The 18,091-nt window shown below is 41.4% G+C and overlaps 2 protein-coding genes across 3 annotated transcripts; both read left to right on the top strand.

Annotated features, from left to right (window-relative positions):
- Window positions 1–5,621: 5,621 nt before the first annotated feature.
- Window positions 5,622–9,443, top strand: sfrp2 (secreted frizzled-related protein 2). The gene is made up of 3 exons (XM_005929243.3): window positions 5,622–6,248; window positions 6,452–6,532; window positions 6,740–9,443. Exons 1-3 carry the CDS (start codon window positions 5,747–5,749, stop codon window positions 7,042–7,044), a joined length of 888 nt encoding a protein of 295 aa, XP_005929305.1. The 5' UTR covers window positions 5,622–5,746; the 3' UTR covers window positions 7,045–9,443.
- Window positions 9,444–14,370: 4,927 nt separating this feature from the next.
- On the top strand, window positions 14,371–17,712 carry tnip2 (TNFAIP3 interacting protein 2). Of its 2 annotated transcripts, none has more exons than XM_005929245.3 (6): window positions 14,371–15,041; window positions 15,289–15,591; window positions 15,720–15,809; window positions 15,993–16,256; window positions 16,374–16,490; window positions 16,620–17,712. In XM_005929245.3, exons 1-6 carry the CDS (start codon window positions 14,721–14,723, stop codon window positions 16,911–16,913), a joined length of 1,389 nt encoding a protein of 462 aa, XP_005929307.1. In that variant the 5' UTR covers window positions 14,371–14,720; the 3' UTR covers window positions 16,914–17,712. The 2 variants fall into 2 exon arrangements, with proteins under 2 accessions (XP_005929307.1, XP_005929306.1); XM_005929244.3 differs by having other exon boundaries at window positions 14,373–15,041; window positions 16,617–17,712.
- The last annotated feature ends 379 nt before the right edge of the window (window positions 17,713–18,091 follow it).

Raw genomic sequence — 18,091 nt, 5'->3', positions numbered from 1 at the left:
CCGCTTGTTTGGAGGCGATTTCTTTCTACAATAGCACAATGACAATTTAAAGGCCTCAATTTCAGAAAAAGCTGCAATACAGTATTATTGTTATGCAAGGTGCTTTAGGAAGCTAGACCCAAAAAAAGTCAGCTGCTGATGTATTTCTTAATTGACTCAAACTGTGAAGGACAAAATAATAAGCATTATTATTTCCACTATTTAAAATTACCTCATTCCTTTCTTTTGTCGTTGTAACCGATTCGACAAGTAAATGGTGGCTTTTGATAAGATACGATAAGAAAAAAATTATTTTGCACTCAAGTTTTGTGAGTAAAAAAGTGAAGTTTTGAGGGGTTTTTAACTTTTGTGGAATGAGTGATTTGGAGAGGGGCAGGACTTTATGATGCTTTCCACCATATGGATGGAAATTCTGTACATGTAATTTAGAAAGCACTTTAGTGACTGCAGTTCTGTCACCGCAAAGTTGTAAATATTCCATCAGAGCCCTTCACGGTGTGAGTCTTCCAGTTTCAGTATGAGTCAGCGGTCAAAGAGAGAGACCCTACAGATAGACCTGCTCTCCGTGCTGATCCAGAAATATATATTTTGTGTGCTTTTGGTTGTAAAAAATAAACATTTTGTTGTTATTACTGTTATTATTTCTTACCCAGCATGTGAGTAGTACTAATTACATGACTCTATACTAGTCCTCAGTAGAGCAGTAGTTAAACATTTTGACATTTCACTCATTTGTGAGGTTGCGTCAGGAAGGCCATACATCTGGCATAAGAATCTGACAAATATAGCATGTGTTGCTACCTGCTGTGGTTGATGCCTTATGAATAAAGAAACAGCTGAAAGCAACTTTTTTAAAATTTAGATTATTTAATCTGTAAAGGAATAACAACGACTATGGTAGTAATTCCTTTTTTGTTTGCTATTTCAAGGTACTGCTCCTAATCAACAGCTTCAACCTCAAGCTTTTAGACTCTGAACCTTTGAACAGAGCTTATGGTTAGCTGAACTCAGCTAACACCTGTTGCTGGGTGATACTCTACAGACATAAGAGTAGGATACACATATTCTTCATATTCTTACCCTCCACGTATTTGCCCATTTCTCTGTGCAATGCATGCATCTGTAATATGGATTTGGTTATGCCAAAGCCTGATATTTGTGTCCCAGCTGCTGCACTGAAACCCCATACTGAGTCAATTAGACCTGTACAATAGGAACATCAATTACGCCAAGCAGGCACGATCTATATAACTCAAGGGGCTCTAATGAGATTAATTCCTCTTGGATGGGATGAATACCTTCCCAAATGTTTGTGTAGAAAAAGAGTGATTCAAGTTGACACGCTCATTAGTGCATTTCAAGACAATGTTCAGAGCCGTACAGTTGATTCTCAGTTTGGTGCCTCTGAATATAAGTAAAGGTTATCAGTCAAGGCTTTGTAGTGGACTAAGCATATTTTGTAGTTTCACAGTTAACACCAAGTAAAACCATCTCGGTAAAAATGAGTAAAGAATTTAGACTCCAGCTTGCAAAATTATTCATTATCATTATTATTAATAATAACTTTATTTGTATAGTACTTTTTAAATCCCGTGGTTACAAAGTGCATCACAAAAAAAAAAAAAAAAAAAAGCCACACATTAAATACAGACACATGCAGTCCAGCACAACTTACACACATTAGATACAGATTATGGTCAAAATTAACAGGAGAAAGATCAAAGAAACCCTAAACTATAAAAATGAGTTTTCTCCAGTCATTAAATAAAAACATACAGATTGAGCTGATCTGATAGGCTGAGGAAGTTTGAAAGTTTAAGTGCTCCAACCTCAAAAGCGTTGTTGCCTTTGCTTTTAAAATAAGAGAGTGGAACAGTTAGGAGCCCCTAATCAGAAGATCAGATTGCTGTTATAAGGTCACAGTAGCTCTGCTATAAAGGCAGGAGCGTGTGTGTGTGTGTGTGTGTGTGTGTGTGTGTGTGTGTGTGTGTGTGTGTGTGTGTGCGTGCATGCATGACATGGACTACTTTTTTCCTCAACTCAACACACAGTTGGTGTATCAGTGAGCATTGACTGTAGCTGGATATGTGGGGGAGACTTACACCATGGAGCCACTGTTCATTATAATGAAAAACATGTCACCTGGTGCAGCGCTGTGCCTCATTCATGTGTTTCCTGTTTCAGACTGACAGTAATGGATGTCAGTGACACAGTGAAGGAAACTTGATTTGCCTTTGGCTGCAAATTTCATTCTTGGATCAATTTGTTTTTGTTTATGGCTTTTTAATGAGATTTGTTGACAATCAAAAATATATAAATGATTAGCAGACCCGTCCTTTCATTTACTGAAAGCTAATGTATGAAGCTGTATGAGCCTGTCTGCGTGGAAATGGTAAAACAAAACATACCAAATGAAAAACAGCAGGCCTGCGTTTGCATCATAGTTTGCTGATGCTCCTCACACTAAGACGAGTCTTATAAACAGTCAATAAATTGATGTCTCGAAACATTTGCCCCTAGGGTCCAACTTTGTTTTGAGCTTTGCCCCAGTCTGTGATCATATCTGTCAGTAGTTTGAGTCTTTATGAAAGAAAAAGAATGAAAGAAATGAGAGGAGCATCGTTAAGTAAAAACAGTCAAAGCATGGGGGCGAGGTTACTGAGCTAAAGATGGGATGACGAGCTGCTTCTCGATTTTACACAGAGTTGTAATGAGAACCTGCTGGGGTAACGCTCAGCTCACGTCTCCGCTGAGCCCCCAAACTTAAATGTCTGTGAAAGTGCATTTGTAATAGAGGCTTTGTGTTTAGAGAGATAAACCCTTAAACACTGTTAGACTTGATCCAGGCCATCCCCCACCCTTTGGATCTGGTTAATCTTTGATTTAAGACTTTGGTTCTTGTAATTTCCAAAGCTGAGATGAAGCCCTGACGATGCACTCCTCTGTCTGTTCGCCCACATATTTTACATATGCGATTCTGCAGCATATCTCCCATAACGGTTTGCATATGAGGCCTGCTTAAATCTGATCTTGTTTAGTGGCACTGGGGGTAGATTTAGTAACGCGTTGCGCCATCGCAAACTGCACTTTGGTGAAAAAAAAGTACTGTCAATACTTACAAAGAGAGCGCAGTGACAAGAGTGTGTATAAGAGCTGGGAACTACAACTGACCCTGATGCATATGTGTTTCTGGGAGTTCCTTTCCCAAGGTGCAAAAAAAGGGAGGAGAAATTTTAAATCAAGTGCACAAACTGATTTACTAACGTCTGCAACTGAAATTTACTATCAGCACAGGGCAAACCCATACTTATCACACTTGGGCTTTAAGTTAATGTGTTTCCGTAGGTCACTTCCTGTTAAAAGGGAGTTTTTCCTTCCCACTTTTGCAAAGTGCTTGCTGAAGGGGGTGTCTGTGCATGGCGGGGCTGTATTATTACTGCATTATTGTAGTCTTTACCTTACAATATAAAGCACCTTGAGGTGACTCTTGTTGCGATTTGATATATACATAAACTGGAATTGAATTGAATTTGCTGGTGATAAGAGAAAATTAAAAAGAGAAGAATCTGAAACAGGTTACGAAACAAGTCTCTGGAATTTATGCTAATAATCGTGTTCAATTTCAAAGTCAAAAGTCTCCCTGCTTTGTTAGTTCAACCAAATTACAAAAATTACATAGCATTTAGGCCACTTACTCTAAGTGGGATATTGTCTATGAAGAATAGGTGAATTGCATGAGAACAAACAGGCACTGGATGAATGTTAAATGTATCCATCATAGTGCTATTAAACTGGTGAAAGTGTAATCCTCAACCCCCACAGCACTGCGCAGCTGCAGCTGTCATTGGGCCACGGAGGCAATATGTAACATGTGCCACTGCAAAGGTTTTGTTTCATTGTTTTAAAAAAAGAGTGTTGAAATTGCAGAAAATGTTTGACTTACTTTTAATCAAAAGCATAAATCAAGATGTAAAAAAAGAAATTAACCAGCATAGTGAAACAGCTGTTTCCTAAGAAGCAAATGACATGATGCTGAAAATTCAAATGGATAATGAGAAGTTCATCACCCCAGAGGAACTATCATGCTGATGCTTCTCTCCACTTTTGAATGAATGCTTCAGTTATCTGCTGGACGCATCGCAAAGTTTTTTCTTAGTTCTGGACAACAGTGGACGTCTATGGCACTTTGTGACATAAGCTACTAAGCAACACTTACTAGTGGAGGAATTTCAGTGTGGCTTGGGAGGAGATTTATTCCAAATAAGAAAAACATAAATCCTTAGATTTCACCTTTAATTTTGAGGGCATGCAACATTGCAACCCTGTTCTATTTTTTTCTATAATTATTATAAAGAAAATTATTTTATTTCAAATACAGGAAATACACCATTGGGACATGAACTCGCTACCACTGCTGCTGTCCTCTAATGATTCTTGGAAATAACTGCGGCTGTATCTGCAGGAGGTAAACGGTTTAACGCTTCATGTAAGTGTGCAAAACTGTTCTTAAGATACTCTTTAGATGTGCCAGGTTCACCAAATCATTTATATATTCTGTCTTGTTTTCTTATGGAAAGAAAAACAGCAAAGCGAGCCCTTTCAAAACTGGCACACGTGGACCCATAAACTTTAATGACATGTTCAATTCAGAGCAAATAAACTACAACTGTGTTTTCAGTTCAAATACCTTTTTGACTATTACTTAGAACAAGTGACTCATAACCTTTTGGAATGATCGAAGGAATAGAAAGGAGCACTGACAATACAGGAATCAGTGTGTGGCACTTAATTAATGCTCCTCAGGTCTTCGCCACTGGAAACAAAAGCCACGTTGCTGCAGGGCTCTCAGGCAGCAGGCATCTCACAACAGATATCTGGATTTGGGTAGCCAAAAGCATGTGCATATCTCCACGGGGAGTAGCCTAAGGAGGAAAATATGTTTCTGTGATTTTGCTGAACTGATCCAAAGGCCAAAGTCCTAATTCATTTCAGCTCCATTCAAGTGAATGTGAAGAGGAAGTTCAAGCCTGAGAATAACCACGCTGCTCTCTGCAGACGTGACTGTAGCTCATGGGGGTCTGCGAGTGGACATGAGCCAGAGCTGCAGTGCCGGAGGAGGCAGATTTGGTTTCACCCCTGGGTGTGCTTTGTGCAGGTCTGCTTCTCACACCAGGGCAAACAATATTTCACCATGTGGTATGGAACCTGCAGACCTGCCCGGAGGATTTCACCACTCCTAATGATGGAAAATTAACGCTCCAGTGAACTGAGCTAAATGCCCCTACTGACATTTCTAAACTATTTGCAAAAAAAGAAAAAGAAAAGAAAACGGGGGATCACTCAGGATGAATGTCTGTTGATTTGGGCGTAATGAGGGGAACCTGTCAGACGCATTTGTTTTAATTTCCACGGAGAGCCAGAGATTAACTCGGGGGAGGGAAGCTGTCAAGAAAGCGACTGGTGATAAAATACTACGAGCCATAATTAGAAATCAAAAATGCCTCTACGCTCCAAAGGAGTAAGAATTTCGCGGGGGGGGGGCAATCTTTGACCGAGAAGACAAATTTGTCCACATGGTTCACCTGATAGGAGGAAAACCAAATGTGCCGAATGAAGAAGAGGCCTTTGCGCATATTATACAGACTCCTCCCAGACATGCCGGGAAGAAAACCTCCTGTCACAGTAGAAGCCTGCCACTGACAGAAGCTCCGTCCAAAGCCTGAAACTTTCACATACACCAGACAGCATGAGAGCTTTGACTCCGACCGTGGCGGTGCTGTGGGTGATAACAATGCCCTGCCTGCAAGCAATCCACGGACTGTATAACTTCGGCCAGCATGAACTATTCTACAAGAAGAACAACTGCAAGGCAATCCCTGCAAATCTCCTGCTTTGCCACGATATAGAGTACACGGAGATGCGCCTCCCGAACCTGCTCGGACACGAAACCATGAACGAAGTACTGCAGCAAGCGTCGTCTTGGATCCCGCTGGTCCAGAAACAGTGTCACCCGGACACGAGAAAGTTCCTCTGCTCTCTTTTCGCTCCGGTCTGTCTGGACGATTTGGACGAGCCCATACAGCCGTGCAGGTCTCTCTGTGAAAACGTCAAGCGCGGCTGCGCGCCCGTGATGTCCGCCTTTGGCTTTCCATGGCCAAAGATGCTGGACTGCGAGCGCTTCCCACTCGACAATGACCTGTGCATACCGCCTGCAAGCATCGACAGCTTTGCGCCAGCCACCAAAGAGGGTAACAAACATTCTGCATGAATCCCAAATTCACTTTGAGGCACACTGGCTCAAAATTCACACATATTTGCAGCTTTATAAAAAAATGTAAAAATATATATATATATAAAAAAAATTAAAATCGACGCATGTGTTCTAGTCACGTATATTTAGTAGATGCACAAATCATTTTTTAAGATTTGCCTCATTTGATTCCCGTTTCAGCGCCCAGGGTGTGCGATGCTTGCATGGAAACGGATGAAAATGACAACGAAATTGTTGAGAACCTCTGCAAAAATGACTTTGGTAAGTCTCCCCAACCCATGCATCAGAGCATTAGTACATCAAGGTCAGCATAGCTTAGGGGCCCCTGAGAGCTCGCCGCGTTGTCTCAGGGCAGCATGAAGAGGAGAATCAGTTAGGCCTCCACCCCTGCATGGATTTCCCACGTTTTTCATAAGTGAGCATTTCCTTCATCTCTCGCTCTCTTTCTTCGTTCTGCATGCACTAAAGCTCTGAAAATCAAAGTGAAGGAGATCGCCTACATCAACGGCGACACCAAAATAGTGCCGGACACGAAGAGCAAGACAATCTACATGGTGAACGGCGTGACGGAGCGAGACCTCAGGAAGACGGCGCTGTGGCTGAAGGACGGGCTGCAGTGTATCTGCGAGGAGATGGACGACATCAACGCCGCATACCTGGTCATGGGCCAGAAGATGGATGGCCATCTGGTCATCACCTCTCTGAAGCGCTGGCAGAAGGGACAGCGCGAGTTTAAAAGGATTTCACGCAGCGTCCGCAAGTTACAGTGCTAGGGAAGAGGGGGGGAGGAAGAGGTGGGGTGGGTACCTGCATGTTAAGGTTGAAGGTCAAGTTTTGTTGAGGGAGTCCTTCTTTTGTGGTCGCAGTTCTGGTTTTTCTGCTCTAGAGCGCAGCAAAGACGTTTGCCTGGCCCCAGAGGACGCACAGCTTACTGTTTCTCTCATTGGTTTATCATTGAATACAGATAATGTTTAAAAAGAAGAAGAAGAAGTTGAAATGGGGTATAAAGTATAGATAAACACGCTTAATTAAATAAACCAAAAATCTTTTATTTGACTCTAAAACTATAACTGTGGTTTTTATTGTGAAAATCAGACTTCCAGACAGACTTCCATTCAGTTTGTACGCACCGGTAACATTGGTGCCCCCTAGCTGCCAATTTCAAACTGTGCGTCCCTCCCCAGCCAATGGTCTTTGCTGCGGCCCCATCAGTTACAGTTAATTGAACTCAGCTGCTGTCCAAGGTCCAGAGCAATCACAACTTACACGGAGAGAGTGAAAACTAGCAAAGCTTTGAGTCCAGGATTTGAAAATGACTGACTCTACTTATCACTGGCAGATGTGTCATCCTGGTAAAGCTCACAGAGTGAGCTCGTCAGACTTTTAGGGCGTTTTTCTCATCTTTTCCAGGAGGTCAAATCAGGTGTTAAATCTTTTAACATTATTGTTTTTTTAGCCGTCATTTCTATAAAAGCCCCATTTAAAATCAACAACAACACGCAGACCTGGACAGCTTTGAGATCAGCAGCAACAGATCTGGTGATGTACTGCTTGGATTAAGTTAACAATGTATTCTCATCTTATAGAAAGTCACTTCTGCCTCAGATGCTAACGCGGATTCATTTTACACAGTGCCCAGCGATTAAAGCTGTGATCCAGGGGTGCCTAGCGCGAAGCATACAGCAAATATTTGTGGTTTTGTATTCCTACCATTTCCTCAAATGAGAGATAGCTGGCTATATTCTCTTCCCGTTCAGTATTTTAATAATTCTTGGTAAACGTTTTGTACTTGAGCAACTGCATAATTTTCTACCACCATATGATAAAAATATTTTTTTACTCCTAGACACTCATGTGTCATGTAAACATTCAACTTTGCATCTTCATTCTGAGTGACGCAAACTGCTTCTTGGTATTGATGATTGGACGGTTTTGATTAGCAGGTAGTTTGGTAAATGCAAGTAACTGTGTGTCTGTGTGTGTGCTTGAAACATAAGTCATTTTGGATGTATTACAGTGTAAATATCAAATACTGTCATTTATTCTTGTGTAAAGTTTGCAGCAATTAAAAGATACAAAGTTAATATTTGAAATGAGCCGGTCCATTGCTGTGCACAGGAGAGAGGTCGTTTTCCTACTTTAAAATAATCTTGATCCCACAGCTATAGGATAGAGAAACATACTGATTTAACACTGCCATCTAGCGGAATTCACTGTTAAAAATCTGATCATAGATCACTGGATATGCACTCACCGGCCACTTTGTTAGGTACACCTGTTCAGATTCTCCTCTATGCAAACATCTCATCAGCCAATCACGTGGCAGCACGTTAGCGTATTTAGGCACATAAGCATGGTCAAGATGACCTGGTGAAGTTCAAACCGAGCATCAGAATGAGGAAGAAAGGTGATTTAAGCGTGTTTGAACATGGCATTTGTGAATATTTCAGAAGCTGCTGATCTGCTGGGGTTTTCCAACACAGCCATCACTGGGTTTTACAGAGAATGGTCCAAAAAAGAGAAAATATCCAGCAAAAATAATCGCAACTTGTTAGAACCAAAGTACACAGAAGAACATCTCTGAATGCACAACATATCAAATGTACACCTGTGGTGGGCTGCATCAGCAGAAGTGGGAACCACTTCTGTCAACTAAAAACAGGAAACTGAGACTACAATTTGACCAGGCTCACCAAAACTGGCAACAGAAGACTGGAAAAACGTCGCCTGGTATGACGAGTTTTAATTTCCTTTGCAACATTCGGCTGATAGGATCCAGATTTAGCATAAACATAATGAAAGCATGAAAACAATGGTTGAGGCTGCTGCTTGTGTAGTGGTGGTGGGGGTGTGCATTTTCTTGGCACACTTTGGGCCACAGCCTACTTAAGTATCTTTTGATGGCTGCTCCCAGCAGAATAACTATGCCACATACCATGTCATGTTCTCACAATGTACACTGTACTCAAATGGTCTCCACGGTCACCGGATCATAGTCTCAGTGTGCAGCCGACAAATCTGCAGCAATGCTATCACGTCAATATGGACTGATATCTCTAAGGAATGTTTCCAGCACCTTGTTGAATCCGCGTCATGAAGAATTAAAGCATTTCTGGGGGCAAAAAGGGGTCCAACCAGATACTAGCAAGCTGTACCTAATACAGTGACCAGCAAGTGTAACAATGCCAGTTTGTATTTTAACATTTAAATATTAAAAAAGTTAACAGTTATAAGATCCATAAAATTAATTGTCTTATTGTAAGATTTGCTTCTGAACACATTGAGGTTTATTCAACACCTTTAGTAATTTTTTTAAATCACTTGAAGCTCCAATCAATCGGTGTTTAAAAGGCAGATAAAGAACAACTGACACTAGTAAATGTTCATTATTTTTGATTTTCTCTTTCATCTTTGATCACTCAATCTAAAGGCTTCTTACATTCATGATGAAAAGATTAATATTTTCACTTGAGGAGCTACTTTCTCTTATGTCCCGGCTCATAAATTAAAGAAAGAGAAAGGACAAACACACTCTAGATCAGGGGTGGGCAGTTCATCTAATATTGAACAGAACTAAGTTCACCTTATCGTCCCCAGTTCTCACGTGGCCACTTGGGAAACCTAATTCCCCACTCCTGACCAGCAGTGTGGTCTAGCCCTTGATCTCAGAGATCTAAAAGAGAAAAAGGGAAGGGGAAACTGGAAAATAAGTGTTCTTTCCAAATTTTTCCAATCACCAAATGAAGCAACAGGTGACCTAACAAATTCCTGAGCCGACACAGGAAAAGCCCCAGCACATGATACCTTACCAAAGGTCTATACTGAACACAGAAAATAATAACCCAAGACCCATGAAAAGGTCGACATAAAAGCCACAAACCAAGTTACTACCACACATCAAACAAACATAGCAACATGTAACAGTAGGCAAAAGGAATCTGTTGCCACCACAACGCAAACTGTCACATAAAGCGTGGTCCTAAACCACAAAAGGGTTCTCAAAGTAAAGTAAACACACAAATGTCCAAGTACAAATGGAGACCCACACCCACACACATGATCACAAATAGCGTGGTCGATACCACAGAAAGTTATTTCATTCGCCTAGTGAGCAGCAGCCACAAGTGACCTACCAAAAGTGGGCTAACGCTAAAGGTCACAACAGAAAAAGACTCACTTCATCTTTAAATAGCAACCGATAAATGTTAAAGCACACTCTTGGAAGTTCATCGAATGCTGTAACAAAAATAAAATATACGGTACTATATAATTTTATTATGATGGTGGATTATGGTAGTCCACAGCAAATACACAGCTTTCCTGCACTGAGCAGAAGACCATCAGTGGTCATATAAGACCAACAAAACCTGAAGACCTCTGTTTTAGGTTATCAGGCAACAGCCAACCATCATATTCAATGATGAAAACCGACTTTTTAATGATTTCGTTGAACTTTTCTTTTTTTAAGATGGAAGGATTGTACAGCGTGCATCTTTAATGGATGCTGTACAATGGACGCTGGCTGTAGCTCAGGTGGCAGAGCAGGTCAGCCACTAATCAGAAGGTCGGTGGTTCGATCCCAGGCTGCCTCTTGGCTGCATGCCAAATATCCTTGGGCAAGATACTAACCCCGTGTTTGCCTACTGGTGGTGGTCAGAGGGCCCGGTGGCGCCTGTGTCTGGCAGCCTCGCCTCTGTCAGTGCGCCCCAGGGCAGCTGTGGCTACAAGGTAGCTTGCCATTACCTGTGTGTGTAAAGCGCTTTGGGGTCCTTAGGGACTAGTAAAGCGCTATACAAATGCAGGCCATTTACCATTTAAAGAACTGGGTGCACAAGTTTGAATTGATTTTGATTTTCTTTAATCAACAAAATAAACACAGGCAAAATATTATACATGGACTCACTTAAATCTTTTAATAACTGGTGCTGAAGATTCCACAGTGTTTTTACCTTGACTAGGCCAAGGCCTATTAACTTCTCATTAGTGATCATACATGTTTAATAACCGCTGACAGTTTCTTTTTACCAGCATAGAGCATAGAAAGGATTTATTTGTTGGCACTAATTGGATTGACCAATACTCAGAAAAATGGGAAAGTCCAAGAAGCTCAATGAAAATCTAAGAAGTGAGAATACAAGTTTGGAAGGTCTCTTGGGGCCATTTCTACTCAACTGCAAATTCCAAGAGCACCAGTTCAAACAGTTGTACACAAGTACAAATTATTTTATGTGTCACCACTTTGCCAAGGTCTGGAAGAAGAGCATCACTCTTAGATGAAAGGAAATTGGTTGAGATATTCAAGAACGACCCAGGAACCACCAAGCCTGCCATGAACTGGAAACACTAGTTGGAATACCAGCATTTACAGAGTTTTACATCATCGTGGACTGAGAGGGTGCCAACCAAGGAAGAAGCCCCTGCTCCAAAATCAGAACCTTCAAGTTCGAGTGCAATTTGCAGCTGCCCACTTGGACGAGCCAAATACTTTGTGGAGAAAGGTTTAATGGCCAGATGAGATAAAGATTGAGCTATTTAGGCACACTGATAAGAGGAGGTTTGGAGGAGTAAAGGTGAGGCTTTCAAATCTAAGAATACTGTACCAACTGTCAAGTATGGTGGGGTAGCATCATGCTCTGTGGCTGTTTTGCTGCCAGTGGTACTGGTACATTGCACAAAGTGGATGGAATAATGAAAGAGGAGGACTATCTCCAAATCTACATCTTTCCCTCAAATCAAGAGCTAGATGGTTGAAACTTAGACAATTGGATCCAAGTTTGGGACTACGGTCCCAAACACACATCAAAAATGGATTTTGAATGGATAAAGCAGGATTCTGCCAAGAAGAGCAGTCAAATATCCAGCCAGAATTATGCCAGAAAGTTGTTGATGGCTGCCCAAAGCACCGAGGTGTAACTTACTAAGGGACATTTAAGTTTGCGTATATGCATGTATTTGAGCCTATATGTCTAATTGTTAACCTGTGTGGATTACAGAAAATCCTAAATAAATTCAAACGTATACTTTCAATTTGTGTTTTTTGCGTCATTGAAATGTATGCTGTACAATCATTCCACCCTGGAAAAGAAAAGTTGAGAGAAATTGCCACAATATTCATGCCGACAATGAATCTTTGTCAGTGCTGCACCCGGCTTGAGGAAGCTTTAAGCACTAACCTTGGAAAGAGGCACCAGACCACAGATATATTTAACTACTGATCTTTAAAGTGTTATCGTGTAAGTGTTATGGGGGCATAACGCTTACATGATTATTATAACTGTTGGTGCTTCATTTTCCATGGACTTACTGTTTCGGCATTGCAACAAGTACTTAACAAAGCCTCTTTTCATAGCGGAAACTCTGAAGTTTATATATTTCCATTCTACAAGTTACTGTACTACTTAACATGAATGGTGTTTAAGGTGTTTTGCCACCTGTTCACAAGGTGTCAACCGATGACTCTTTCAGGAAGTCCCAGACATTTTACTGTCACATGAGTTCTGAGACTTGCCAATCACATGAATGAAGGTGTGAATCATCAATAAGAAGGGGTGGTGTTGCTAGGATGAGACTGTAAAAGAAGGCCATAGAGAACTCAAATGATTCAGGTCAGCATTAGGTTTTTTTATAGACAGATTCTTTTGTGGAATCAGTTAGTTTCCACCCTGACACTTCTTCCCACCTTCCTACAATTTTTTACACACTTTACACCTCAATTCTTGCTATTGTAACAAGCGTCACATGACTGCCATGTGACATTAAAAGACATTAAGCTTCACACCTCACATGTCTCTTGGTGTGATTGACCCAGAAATACCTGGGACTCCCCACTGGCCAATACAACTGATGAACACTCTTGGTCTTTAACTCGGTACTCCTACTGTCTAGACAGTAGTTTCATTTTGACCCGATAATGCTTAGTACACTCTTCTTGTAGTCCAGCGATGAACCTAAATGGAGCACATGTAGTAAGTGTGACCTATATATGCTAGTTACTGTGCATTTTGTTTAAAGTGTCTGAGAAAAAGGTTACACACGTAAACTTGGAACCGTTTCAGCTAAACGATTACACACACTGTACTCTATTGGGTGTATTTATTTATTTATTACCTCCACATAAATATCTAGGTTCTTGGGACCCATATTAAGACTATACATCCAAAGCACACATTCATTGCTAAAAGCACATCAGTCCATGATTCAACAGTATGTGTTACATCTGTATTTTATACAAAATTGCATAAAAATAAAGCCAGCTACAAACTGCAACAACAAGTATAATGAATTAATTTGGAATCAGTGGTGTTCTTTGTCATCCATGTGTAATTACGTTTTTGTAGTGAACCCTTTTTTAATGTAGCACTTAAAAAAGAGAAAATGCATAAGAAAAGTAAAGATCATGATCCGTTTATTCATGAGTATTCCCAGTTTGCAGTACCAAGAGGTCACCATGAACTGGAGCTGCTTCCAGTACAGCTTGGGTAAATTCTTGATTTGCTACCGTAAGAGACATTGTGTCACTTCCCAAAATTTCAGCACAAAAACCAAACAAACACACACAAAAACGGGATGACAATGTTCAGTCATAGACCGCTGCATCCTAAAATCAGCCATTAATACGGCACCGATGTGGTCCTTAATGCGTAATTCTTTGAATGACAATGCATTGCGGTGCATTTATAGCTGTGGGAAAAATTAAAGCCTGACAAAAATGAGTGGCGCGCATGGGGAATTTGTTATGACACTACGAGTAAATGCCCTAATGTGACTTTTAGGGGACTGAATGTGTAAAAACCCGGTAAACTACCGCTGGGAAATTAGCGTTTTTCATTTAGTATAATCTGATATTCCTTTCAATATTATAGTTTATACTTTCTGTAGAAACCAACAGCAAGCAGCATTTGGGTTGTATAAAATAAAGTTGACTAAAGTGCAAGCCATTCCCTTTTCTCCCTTTTAAGCCAAAGCTATGCATCCTTATAATAATGGTGGCACTAATAAAACACCGGTAAACATTTTTTTTTACATAACTTAATTTTTGTTCGCTCTAACTAGGAGTAGTAGATTTTCCGACGTAATTGAAAGCAGCAATCGTCTCTCTTTTTTCAGCCTTTAAGAGACCTAGCTTAAACTTTTAGCTACATTTAAAATATATGTTTCTTTGTTTACCAAGTTGTGCCAAGACGCTATAAAATGTTTTTTTTCTACCTGTGGATATCTACAGTGAACCTTTTTGAACACATGCATGGCTCCTTTTTGACGAAGCTCAAAAAACTCCGCGGGGAAGTTCCCTAGGAAATCCCCGGTTCGGGGGATATTATTCTCTGATGAGCCAAATTTGAGACAATTGACGACGTTGGTCTTTTTCTAAAGACACGGGGCTCGAGGCAGAGGCGTCAAATGCTGGATTTTTAAGAGACTGGTGCGTCTGTCAAAGTCTACAAAACCCGCAATGGATAACGTCAGTATAAACACCACGGATAACGACATGCTCAGAGACAAAATGCGGAGTTACAGCGTGCTTAATACTCTGTATCATGAGACGCGGCAGGAAATAGACCTTCTGAACAGACAGATCTCTGTAAAGGACGGTGTTATTGCAGATTTAAAAGCCAGGCTGGGGAGACACGAGAGGCTCTACATGACGGTGGGAGATAAGGAGTCTGTGCTCATCAGTCCGTCCAACTCTTTGGTGGAGAGTTTACTCAATGAAATATGCAAACTAAAACAGAAGAAGAACGAAGGGGACTTGAAGGCAGCCCGACAAGCTGAGGTAAAAACATGCTGAAGATTGTACACAGTCGATGTTTCTCCCTACAGCTCTAATCAGTGATTTATAACCATAGATTTTTTTATATATCAGTTTGTTACCCTGAACTGTAAGCTGCTGTCTACTGTGACGCGTTCATTTTACAGTCTCTACTGCAGAAGTGTTCAGGGAACAAAACATAGAGCATATCTGACATATCAGTTGCAAGCTGTTGTTGCCATGCCATGAATCTGTCATCATTGTTCCTCAGGAGATCCAGAGGCTGAACACTCAGCTCAGGGAGAAAGAGCTGGAGCTGGAGACCATCAGATGTCAGCCGGACCACGAGAAGGACCGGGAGATCCAAAGGCTACGGGTAGCCTTGCAGGAGAGGGAGCAGGCTGAGGCCACCAGAAGTGTCCTCTGTACCTCCCTGGCCGAGGAGGCCGACCAGCTACGCAGGCAGCTCGGTGCAACTGTTAAGGTGTGCCAGGAGCTGATGGCGAGACTGGAGAAAGACAAAAGGGGAGGAGGAGAAGTGGAAGATGTGGCCCTTATGCAAAAGAATGCAGAGGTGTGTAAATGCTTTTAGAAGTCACCAGTTGCTTTTGTAATTTCTTTTTTAAATAGCTTTATAATACAGCTGTTTGTTTTCAACTTTTCAGGGTCCTGTTGTAACCTCTGTTTTCTAATCTTTTACAGGTGCCAGAGTCCTCTGAGATGGGTAGTGTTAATGCCCAAATCCGTCAGCTTCAGGAGGAGAATCAACAGCTAAAGCAGCGTGTGGCATACGTGAGTCTCATTAGTGTTGTCTGAAATCAGTCAGGAAAAAAAAATAGACATGTGATCTGATTATGTCCTTAAGGAAACACATTTCAATTACTTTTGCACACAATATTAACACTCCAGTGGTGGAATATAAAACATGGTGCATGATCGAAGGTGTGACGTTTTGTTTTTTTAATTTCCTTTTAGGTACAAAGCCTGAATACTCAGTGGCAGAAGTATGACTCCAGCAGGGAGGACTATATAAGAGGTTTATGTCAGAGGCTGAAGGACAGCACCGGGCAGGGCTTGATGCCTGCGATGGGCTCCACCAACACTGGATTGCTTCATCAGGAGATTTCCAGGCTCAACGGCTTACTGGAGGAGAAAATGAGGGAGTGTGCACGGCTTGCTAGAGAAATGGATGACATCAGAAGACAAGACAAGGAGCAAATTCAGACACTTGAGCAACAGGTTGGTGCGATTTCATGCCTGGTGATTGGCTGAGTTCTGTTAAGCGTGGTTATAGTGTCAAATAACTAAATATGAAACTAAATGTGAAAGATTTTTTTTTTTTTTTTGCTTCCTAAGGTTCTTATCTACACTGATGACTTTAAGTCAGAGCGTGCGGACAGGGAGCGAGCGCAGGGCCAGATTGATGCCCTGAAGGAGCAGGTTTCTCAGCTAAAACAGCAGCTGCACAAACAGGTGAGACAACAGCCCTGCACTTAGGTGCATGAGTGCCTCGACAGAAGCACGGACTTCCTTTTACTTGTTACCACCGTCCAGTACGTGTAGCTTGTGCTGACAGTGTACGTGCCTCCCTGTCTTCAGCAGGGAGCTAGCAGAGAGAGCAGAGACGTGGTTCCCTTGTGTCACGTGCACATAGGACACAGGATCTCCTCAAAGCGAAGTAAGGACACGTCAGAGCCTCTGTTGAGGACCACTGCTGAGAGGCGGCAGCAGCACCAGCAGCACCAGCAACCTGCGGCTGCGGCGGCAACCCCAAACTCTGCCTGGAACGAACACCCAGGCATGTCAGAGTTGCAGTGCCCGCAGTGCCTCGCCACGTTCAGCGACACAAAAGCTGCAGAGTACCTGAACCACTGCTTAGAGTGTGCCCGAGTGTAAATGGAAGAACACTGATTTGGAAATAACAGTCATTTCTTACTGACAGTAACTGAACACTGAAGACCAGCACTACACTGCAGAAAATACCCCGAGTGGAGATTCCAATTCTGAGAAGCTTGACTACAAATCAAACAACTGACTTACCTTTTTTTCTTTTTTTTGTACATAAAGAAACAAATCTGTACAATTGGCGCATATATATATATATATTAGTTTTTATCCGATGTCAGGTTCTAAGAGTACTCCTGTGGCATTGCGGGAGATTATTGTGGTGGGGAAGAGGATTACTGATGCAATATATATGGAATATAATATACCTCAGTGTCAAATTACAAACCTGTTGCACTTTTTTGACATTTAGTTTAAAACTTAATCGTGGAGTCGTACGATGAAAGAGATTCACGATGCATAAGCTTCTTATTTTGCATCTAGATGATAATGTGGTGCTATTGAACTTAACATGTTTCTATTTTGTAAAGTATATATTAATAACAGATTTACAACTATGTAACTATTCATATTTATTCTTATTGTTTAAATGGCAAATCATTTTATTGCAATATTTGGTTGCCTTCCCCCACCCCGCCAAAGCCATTAAATATATATATTTTTGGTAAAAGTTTGGGATAAAAAAACAACAACAAAAAAACGTGGTTGAACCAGAAACAATGTTGGAGATCAAATTTTGATCGACTTGTGTAAAGATTGCATCTCAACTGGCAGTATGCTTATTTGTGGAGATGTGTTGTTTCTGTGGCGGCAGTACCTTATTTTTGTAATAAAAGACAGTTTACCCACACACGTTATCTTATGGTGATTTATAGATGGGGTGGTATTTTTAATTCTCGAGATAGACAGCACCCAAGATCCTAGCCGCTTAACCACGAAAATTCTGGCACTTCTTAATCTGTGTGCATGTCTTTTTAGCTTGTCACGTGTGTTTTTTATGTGTGTGTGTGTGTGTGTGCCTGGTGGAAAACCCCTTCCCAGTGTTGCCTGAATGGGCACGCTGTACTGTGACAGCCAGATTCCCAGCTGTTATGTAGCTGAAGCAAACACTACAGTGGTACTGAGAGCAGCGAGCAGATACAAGGGCTCAAGTTACATCCAAACCAAATGCCTGCATATCAGTCAGTGTCTGAAAGATCGTGCATTCAGTCACGGTGAAGTATCAGTTT

Source organism: Haplochromis burtoni, unplaced genomic scaffold, assembly GCF_018398535.1.
Source record: "Haplochromis burtoni strain Fernald_Lab_line unplaced genomic scaffold, NCSU_Asbu1 Contig_122, whole genome shotgun sequence".
NCBI lineage: Eukaryota > Metazoa > Chordata > Actinopteri > Cichliformes > Cichlidae > Haplochromis > Haplochromis burtoni.
Note: the sequence above shows the minus strand (reverse complement) of the source record. Positions and strands in the feature narration are given on the sequence as shown.